This window comes from Porites lutea, chromosome 8 (genome assembly GCF_958299795.1).
Source record: "Porites lutea chromosome 8, jaPorLute2.1, whole genome shotgun sequence".
NCBI classification, from domain to species: domain Eukaryota; kingdom Metazoa; phylum Cnidaria; class Anthozoa; order Scleractinia; family Poritidae; genus Porites; species Porites lutea.
This window is the reverse complement of record NC_133208.1, coordinates 25526925-25536924: the sequence shown is the minus strand read 5'-3', so window position 1 is coordinate 25536924 and position 10000 is coordinate 25526925. Positions and strand designations below refer to the sequence as shown.

General features: G+C 38.5%; 2 protein-coding genes across 2 annotated transcripts in view; both read right to left on the bottom strand.

The window, feature by feature from the left end:
- The window catches only part of LOC140946444 (epidermal retinol dehydrogenase 2-like), a 5593-nt gene extending 1887 nt beyond the window's left edge, over positions 1 to 3706 (bottom strand). Inside the window, exons 1-3 of the mRNA XM_073395567.1 lie at positions 3218 to 3706; positions 1305 to 1549; positions 562 to 687 (exon numbers count right to left, since the gene is read on the bottom strand). Of these exons, the coding sequence (XP_073251668.1) occupies positions 562 to 687; positions 1305 to 1549; positions 3218 to 3670 (824 nt within the window). The 5' untranslated portion in view covers positions 3671 to 3706. The remainder of the gene's footprint in view (positions 1 to 561; positions 688 to 1304; positions 1550 to 3217) is intronic.
- Positions 3707 to 4654: 948 nt separating this feature from the next.
- On the bottom strand, positions 4655 to 5715 carry LOC140945412 (RYamide receptor-like). Its single transcript, XM_073394441.1, has one exon. It carries the CDS (start codon positions 5615 to 5617, stop codon positions 4655 to 4657), a length of 963 nt encoding a protein of 320 aa, XP_073250542.1. The 5' UTR covers positions 5618 to 5715.
- Positions 5716 to 10000: the final 4285 nt, after the last annotated feature.

Sequence of the window (10000 nt, the reverse complement as noted above, 5' to 3'; positions counted from 1 at the left end):
TATCTCGCTGTAATATACACTATAGCTTATACTGTACATAATGTACATGTACCATAAAAAAAGATCAAGAATAATTAAATCATGCTGACTCAGTGTAGCCCACCAAATGATTCTCATCCCATGATTAACTTACACTGTACTTGTATTAGCACAAGTGAGGATATTACATGGCCACGCGGAGATACCAAATTTCTCTTCGAGTGTTGAAAATATTTCACGAGTGAGCGCAGTGAACGAGTGAAATATTTTTTCAACATGAGAAGAGAAATTTCGTATCTCCAAGCGGCCATGTAATGTTCTATTTTTTATATAAACACCAATGAACTACCAAACCATTTCACTTTAATAGTTTTTTGGTGTGAAAGGCACAATCTATTATGTAGCTATAGCAACGGTGATATTTTCACATGTCAAGATAACAAGTTATTTTCACACGTGAAGATATCAAGTTTTCGCCCGAAAGCTCACCTGGTATTTCATTGGTGTTTATATAATAAATTCATGTATGTATGCTGTCTGTGAATTACAATATACAAAGTTTAAAACTCAACTAAAACTCACCTTTTGAGCCAGAGAACCAAACTCAGAATTCTTGGAAGGAACAAAAGTGCCTTATTTCTTAAAACAGCATCTACCATCTGGTCTGTTGCCCAGTCAGGTTCCAGAATTGGAAGAAGAAGAGGGAACCTAAAGTTTAAGGTGATTAATTGGTATTATTATTCGTTCAAAATAGTTTAAATGTTTTGCCATTTCTGATTGGCTTGAATCCCCCAGCTAATTCTTCATAACCAAGTGACGCTTACATGTACCATACAGTATTATTTTGGAAGATGCAGCAATGTACAATGTATCATTGATTTGATGGTATATTTGCTAGGAGACGAGGCTGCTTGGGCAAAAGCGAACCAAAAAAAGGTGATCTCAGCTATCCAAAGACAAAAATTGTAGCTGAATTTCTGATTAAAACTATAGAAGAAACACAAGAATATGCCAAAGTGTATTCTAGTCAAACTGCAAAATTCTTCACATCATACTCAGCCTTATTCAAATTATAATAATTTATTGTTAATTATAAATTACACAAAGCCCAATAAAAAATTAAGGGATCTTAACTACTGTATAAAGAAATATGATTCATCTCTCAGGAAACAGGTACATTGTATTTCTGCTGAAACCAAGACTCTCAGTGTTTCCTTCAGCTCTGCCTTGAAAACATTGAGATTCTGCCAAAACAAAATGGACTAGTTTCATGAGACCAGTCATTAATTGATTTGTTATGATAGCCGAAGAAGATGATACTTTACCTTGTTTTAACCCCATCAAACATGCCCGTGTTAATAAAGTATGGGCAGACAACAGTTGTGTGAACACCATCCTTTTTCAACGCTCCCAACTCCATGAACAGTGACTCGTCAATGCCAACTGCTGCAAACTTGGAGGCACAGTAATCACATAGTCCAGAGACACCAAAGAAACCAGCAGATGATGCTATTGTGACAACATGGCCATGGTTTTTCTCTATCATAGATGGTAAAAAGGCTTTTGTGGTCTGTTGTTGAACGTAAAAAAAGCAATTGATCACTCTTTGTCACTTGGAACAGCTTTGACATCTGTATTACAGTTGAACCTTTCTTAATTTAAGCAGCCATGCTCTTGGGGTATTGGCAAGTGGCCGGTTAACAGAGGGTGGCTGCTCAATAGAGGTTTGTCATGAATAAGCATAATCTTTAGCAGAAATGTCACTTCATTTTGAAAGAAACACGTGATGGGAGAAGCATTACTAGTTCACAATTGGATGCCAACTTCTATCTTGACTGTAATTCCTTCACCAAATTCTTGAAATGAAGCCAAACTAAGGGTGCATTCCTATGGGATGATCTGGATCAGGATTACTGATCCAACATTACTTGGATCATGATAGATCAAATGAACCAATGAATCCTTGTCCAGAGAGGATTCATGGGTTCATTTGATCTACCATAATCTGAGTGATCTCGGATCACTGATCGTGATCCTGATCATCTCAAAGGAATACACCCTAATGGTATCAAGCACCGGATGGCCGCTTAAAAGAGGTCAAAATAATAGGAGAACTCTTCTTGGGATGACCATAGAGATTGAATTTACCATTTTTTTACAATTATTTGGGGATTTTGGTTACTGGCTGCTTAATGGAGGTTTACACTGTACATGTAACTGTACATCAAACCTTTCCTTCCCTGATTAAATTACAGTTGTGTAAGGAGTCTTCTTGGACAGTGAGCTGTACTTTCACTTGGGGAAATTTGTTTTCCGGGTATAAAAAATGAGATATGGAAGTTTCGTTGAAATTTGACTTGTTAATTTAGAAACACAGAGATGCCATTTTTATGCCATAAATTAGGGTGGACCACCATTTACCCCCTGCTTAAGTACCCAGTAAAACAATAATTATTATGCTGTTAGGGAGATGGAGATGACAGTGAAGATCTCACCCAAAAAGGGAATTTGTGCTGTTTCTACGTCTTTGCTCTAAATTCAGTGGGGTGAAATTGTCTAATGTTGGCTAATTTTTCTAGAATTGAATCCTGCAAGACTGTACATTATCTACGTTCAGAAAATGAAAAAGAAAATTATTTTTCTTGTGTTCATGTCCTCCAAAACACATGAAAACAGGAGGTTTTAGATCATAGTCGTGCAACAATGGCAAGGAAACATACATAAAAATGTACCAAAAGTGTGATGCACTTTCAAAGTTGTTCTCTTACATGTAATGTCTTATCTACATGAAAACCTGTTGATCTTTTGCTGTTCTCATTATTGTTACTGTCATCACCATTTCTGGGAGATCATGATTGTCCCTTAAACAACTACGTGGCAGGAACAAAACTACCCACCCACCCTTCCCATTACCCAACAGTTCCCCACGTCACGCACATAGAATACCAGCGTGACGAACACTGCTGATGGACTTTGGACCATCAAATCTTCATACATGTAATTGTAAAATTCCACTGAAAACACTACAGATCCTTATTAAGCGTAATTGCAACTTTTTTTAGAACTCTTATTTTCTTAATGAGACCCAACTCGAATAGAAGAGAACGCATGATTGTGTAAACAGTGTAAAGATGCGCTCCATTGCGCATGCAAGGACATTGGCCAAGTCGTGTGTTCTTTAACGCAATGTAAGTTATATATTAAACGTAACTATTACGTTTTTAAGCAATATACATACCCAGAAATGAGCCATCGTATTAACCTCCATAGTTTTCTGAATCATCCAATCTTCTGTGTCCAGAAATTTTTTGCCGCTAACAATCCCCGCATTGTTGATCAGCATCGTGACATCGCCAACTTCTTTCTTCACGAGATCAGCGACACGGTAAATGTCTTCACGGCTACTACAGTCACATTTATAACCACACGCTTTGAAGCCTAGATCTTGGATTTCTTTCACAGTTTCGTCGTTTGCAGCTTGATTTATGTCGGCGCAAACGACTGTCGCGCCAAGCTTGGCGAACTTCACAGCCATCAATCGGCCCAAGCCGCTTCCAGCGCCTGTCAGGAATACAATTTCTCCATTGATATCTTTACGAGGTGGCGGGAAAAATATCCGTACGAAGGACTTGAGAATTTGCCAAATAACGATTCCTATGACACTCAAAGTTTCAAGGATGAGGGAAGCCATTTGGAGAGAAGTCCTTTCTCGCTGACCTCTTCACTTTGATTTATGATGATGCATCTGTACTTGTAAATGGTCTTATGCTCTCGTTCCCAGGCTACGCGTGCGCTCTCTGGAGGTCATTCAAGGTTCCAAAGTGGCTACAATAGATTGCCGCGCCGATGGAAAATTTACTTGGACTATTAGAGTAGTTTTAAAAAAGTGTGACTGGCACCTGAATTTCGTGTGAACATTTATTTACAAAAAACAAGGCATATTACACCCTTTGATTTGTTTGTAATGTCATGATCTTGAAATGATCACAGGTAACCCAAGGTCTACGAGCAATGTTTTCTGACCTTTGGAATTTCACGCAATTTGAGCATGTCGCGATATCATTGCGTAATAGCAAAACAAATCGCTTTGTGTGAGGAAAAATATGCAATTTCAAGGCAAATCACGAAAAGTAAGCTAATTTTGTGTTTCTCTTTTTCTTATATATTTATTCGCTTTTTCCATAAAGATCACTTACCTAAATCCTTTGTAGTCTCAGTTTCTTAGGGTTTCAATTCTAACAGTTGTTTGGCTGGGTTGGATTCATAATAAAGATACAGTCTTTGGAACCAAAATCTCCCAGAATAGATCTGATCAACCCTGAGGGATAAAATAGCAAATCATGACTTTGGCACACGCGTACCTTTCGACAAGTCACGAGTGCGTGAGCATGTGGTGAGTCGCGCACCTGCGTAATGTAAAAAATATATCGATCACACGAGAACATACACACGCACCTGCCTCACCTGCCGGATAGCCTGGTGCAGCTGGAGGGGCATGCACGGAATGGAGACTGTACCCCAGGCTAGATTCTGGATAAGACCCCTCCCCCTCCCCCCCTCCCCCACCCCCCGAAAAAAAAAGAAAAAAAAAAGAAAAGGAAAGGAAAAGAAAAAAAGGACGGAAGAAAGAAAGAAACAGAAACCAGCACCAGCCTCATGATCAAGTTGTCTTTGCCTAAGTTAGAAGTTTCTTAAGACCCTGACGATAGTTGCTGCTCAAAATAAGACAGGTAAAGGGATTGATGGCACAGTTTGCGATAGCCAAATAGTAGGTGATATGAGCGCATAATAAGAAACTGCAAGACGAAAAAAATGAAATTTCCGGTACATAATTCAAAAGTAACCAGGTAGTGTGATAGGGCACCCAACTAATCACAAACACCAACACAATAGCAATGGCCATCTTTAGCACGTTCTTATTCCTTCTTGCTCGCTGTTCTTCGTTGCTGGATGACTGTTCACCTGGATGGACTTGCTTTTTAAGCTTGATCGGGATGATGGAGTAAAGTATCACCACCAGGACGGAAGGGATGTAGAAAAACACGATAGCACCTGTTAGGTGGTATTTTGCATATGTTGTTCCTCCGAAGACTTCCTTCCACAGACCTTCGCACAACATCCCCCCAGGGTATTCAACCAGTCCAAAAGCAAAAAAGTATGGCGAATGAAAGGCCATTGCAATGATCCACGTAGCGACAATAAAGAAGGGACAAAACTTTCGACGGATGAGGGGTGAACGGAGTGGAACTACAACAGCTCCAAATCGACCCACTGTTATCAGAACCAGGCTCTGAATCGACACTAACGAGGAAATATCAGCAAGAAAAGTGTGTATCTTGCATAAGACCTGACCAAGGGTACCACCAATAAGCCACCAGCCAACGTGCATCTCTGCCAGACGAACAGGGAACAGGAATATTGGATAGAGCAGGTCGGACATGGCCATGTTTGCGATCAACATATTTATCGGTTTTCTCAAGGTTGGTGTTTTATAAACAATTAATGCGATGAGAGAATTTCCAACCAGCGAGACTACAAGAATTAAACTATAAGCAACTGTTTCTCCAACTTTTAGTGCTTCTGGATTTACCAGACTGGAACAGCCAGAGGAACTTGATCTATTCGCTGTTGTGTTCATGCTCACTGATGACTCCTCAACAGGTGTGTTCTCTAAGTCTTAGCAGCTTCCAAAAACATGAATAAATACAACGGGCTTCGTTCATTGTAAGGTCTTCAAGTGACGCCTTAAATTAAGTTCGCTTTGCATCCTGTATCAGGAAAGAAGCCGATGATTATGTAAAACAAAGGGCAAAAAAATATTGAAATATAACTCTAATAATTGCCAGTTCTAGCCAATCAACAAAAAATTCATCTTCAGGCGTGCTAACTTGAGTCAATACCACCAGCAAGGTAAAAACATATGTTCTTTAGACCTTGCTTAAGCAAGCTAAACGAAATAGCAATAATTAGTACCTGACATTTATAACAGGTATAGTTACAAGAAAAAAGTTGTAGTTGCGTCTAAAAAAAACAACAGTTTCTAATGAAATATTTCTCCACTCGCGTTTTAACGCATACATAATTAAAATATTTTATGCATGACCTAAAATTAGTCTCAAAGTCGCGACTATAGCCTGTTACCGAAGAAAAGCGATGGCGTGCCAGAAATCATGCTTTCCTTGACAGGTTCTGCTCTTAATTTTGTCATGATCTCAAATTTAAAGGATATGTTTTATAAGCTCGTCCGCAAATGAATTGTTCTGTTTGGTTGACACTGGTAATAAGAGTTTTATCTCCATATTTTTTGTTCTCTCCATTAATATTTTTTTTTCCCTCTCAGCTTCAGTTTCTAGTTGAAATTAAAGCAGCACTAGTTGGTCGTCAACGACTGGACAATATTAATAATTGTCAATTTAAAGTCAACAAAGGGACCCGTTTCTGAACGTTAAATAAATATTCGTATTCAGCCTTAAATTGATATTTTGCTAAATTTTTATTTAAAATTACTTTGACTCTCCAGCTGAACCTAAATATTCATTTGATAAACTCTCCTTTTATAATTAAAGAAACTTTCCAACCAATGTTAATCGTCCTCGGTCTCCTTTCAATATTCATTTTCAAATACTTCGTTTCACGATTCGCCTTCAATTAGATCGCCCATCTGCCCCTTCAGTGTTGGTTTCAATGTGGCTATGTCACGTTATTTTTGCTCTCTTTTCAAAAAGCTAAAAACTTTCTTCGCCTCAATTAAACTAACTAACTAACTAACTAACTAACTAACTAAATAAATAAATAAATAAATAAATAAATAAATAAATAAAATAGTCCAGTTTTGTGACTTTAGACTATATTCAGGAATATTGAAATTAATGCCCTGTTCACACTATACTTAACAACTATTCCTCGATCCCGAATAAGGTCCGAGTCAATAGCCCATGAGGCCGAAGGCCATGAGGGCGAGAGGAAAAATTGTTTTAGTCAAATGCAACTAGTTGGTCAAAAATATCGAGACAGAACAACTTTAGCTAGCAAAGGGCGATTCAGCCGCCATTGTCATGGTTTTCAAAGCCGGCGCCTTTCGCTACTAGTGGGCTATAACACATAGCCTAGTGGTAGCTCAACCAGTCAGAACGCAGCATTGATAATAGACCACTAGTTGGATTTTACTAATAAACTATAGCTTTTCGTGCCGACACAAACAGCAATCCAGTTCAGTGTGAACAGCAAATTAAAGCCATACTGGGGGCACACACATCCAACATGTTGCTGGAGTGTTTTGCCGAGAGGGATTGGTATTAATCTAAATTCCAGTCTTCACTCCTGAGCATTTACTTCGATAAAAATCCGTTTAAGTGGATTTTAGTCCTCGCTCCTACTTATTAACTTCCGCTGTGGTCCAAGAACTTGTTCACACTACACCGAAGTGTGGCCCAAAACCTATCCGTTGAGATGCTCCACTTTCGAGATTGGCGTGATGCTGCTTTGGTCCGTTACCGTAACGGAAATCGCTCCGAAATGACTGTTCTTATGTGTGAATATAAACCTTTTCCGGTATGGTTTTCGTGCCGGCGCAAAAGTTATCCGGTTAAGTATGAACATAGCCTTAATTAATTGCTAATTTTGCTGTCATATGACTCTACCGCCGGCTCTTAAGCTACGTGCAAATGGACGCATCAGCTCCTAAAAATGTGCAGCCAAGAATGTTGGGAGTTGTTGCGTCCGTGTTGGCAGTGGTGTGCAAACGGATGCAACAATTAACTCCCAACAATGTTGGAAGCGGCAGTGCATCGTGTTATGCGCGTGCGTGGCCCCAACAATGTTGGTGAAACTGTGAAAACGGATCCAACATTGTTGCACTTCGTTTCAGCGATCGCCATAGACAGCGTCTCAAAACAAACAAAAAAAGACAACGCCAGTTAATTTCAAACTGTATGTGACAGTCCCGAAGTGTTTGAATTTTTCAAACCTTCAGTGGCTGTATTTAGTGTTCCGAAAGCGTTTACCTCAACAGCTACCATCGGCCCTACACAGTTCTATAACTTTATTACTTCCTCTTAATGGAGCTGTGTCACGAAATTCAGCCAAGTTAGGTAATTGCAAAATGCCCGTTAAATTAAGAGAAACGTAAAAATAACCGCTTAAAACATTAAAGGAAGGTTAAAATAACACAACAGATGCAGATGCCACGGATGGGCAAAACTGAAGAAGACTGAAACGGATTGAAATTAGGGTTTTTGAAAACTGTTCAGCCTAACAGTTTTTCAAAGTTGATCTCTGGTGTTTGCAACTTCAAAAATAATGCTCAGGAGACATGTTTGTTTGTCTCGAATCTCTGATTTAATAATAATAATGATAATAATGCCCAGATCCACTTGGAGGCTCTTTCCTGTTAAATTACATCAATAATAATTATAACTGAAATAAATCAAATCAAGTTATTTACAATTTATGCACTATATAATTAAAAGTAGAAACAGGATTAACAGAATGGAAATTACAGTAAAACGAACTATAGTAATCACAGTCATGTCCATGTAATTTCTTTGTTTACTTTAAGTTCCATAGCGATTGAGGTCGAGTAATTGGCAAAATTAAAGAAAATGAACTGGACTGCCGTAACACAGCTCCTTTAATTGGGCTATACGCTATTTTGTTATTTTAAGCCCCCTGATCTGATCAGTATTTAGAGTCGTACGATCAGGTACTGCGTTTTAACAGCTTGAAATGTGTTAATCAAGAGTTCCAAATTCTTAACCGTGTAAAACTATGTGAATCTTTCAAACATATTTTGGTCAGCTGCTGAAGTGGGAAGACTTAAAAAATGTTTTTTTAAAAACTGTTAAAATTTCTTACCCATACGTTTCGAATAAGTACTAACTAAAGTATAAAAATAGTCGACAAGTCCATTTTAAAATATCCGTAGTAGACTTTGTAGTTTAAGGTCGTTTAATTTTCCATAAAGGCATCTTTTTGAAGAAGAAGCCTTTTTCTTAATTTACCGCTTTGCAATTTATGATATTGAAACACATCATGTTTTAAAATCACCTTTGCACTGGGTGACCAAATTAATGGTGATCTTGACATGACTAGAAGTTTAATAATTACAATGGCCCACAAATGTCAACTTATTATAAGAAAAAACACTCCGAAATGTGTAAGAAAAAGAACGGATAAGGAGTTGCAATTAGAGCTAATATTTTTATATACTGCAGAAAACTCAAGCCAGCTAGCGACTAAAGTGAGATTCAAAACCAGAGATGCCAGGGAAACTGAGAGAAGTCAGAGAGTTGAAAACAAACGCTCTAAACCTCCCGGCCGTGAGATGATGATACTTTAGTTTTCAAATTTCCTACCAGCCTAGGTATCGATTGACACTTAGCTAACCGGCGGCAATATCACTTCAGGTATAATCAATTTGAAGAAGGTAAAAGAAAAAATAAAACGAGGCGAAAAACCCCACAGACTTCCTGCAAAATTTCATGTGATTGATCACATGCATGCGAACGTTACGTTCAGCGGTTAATTTTCTTCACTCTAAACTGATCGAAAAAATCATGAATCCTCTGATTACAAAATTGTAAAAGATATCGATTTTAACTTTTCATGATGTTTCCCCCTACAAGGAAGTGGCGAATTGAAGCTCTTTAGTTAAGTTTGTAACAAGAGAGGATAAAGGCGACAGAGAAGGCATCCCCTATACACACCCTATTCCATAGGTAATTCGTCTCGACTAATTTTTAGAATCGGGATAAAGTTACCTCCCTCGCTGCGTGGATGTTTCGCGGAGGTTTCGCATAACTAAACGCCTTGCAAAACATGTCGGGCGAAAGGCACTGAAAGCATAAAGAGATCGAGCGAGAGCATTTCTGAATATTAAAGCGAAATGATTCGGCGTTCATCTGGGAAAAGGGAATCGCTGCAGTCTTTGACAACCCGTGAAATCAGTTTAACTCGAAGTTGTCGTAACCTCAGTGCTTTAATAAAATGAGAAATTTCGCCGGTCTATTGAAACCGGTCGTTT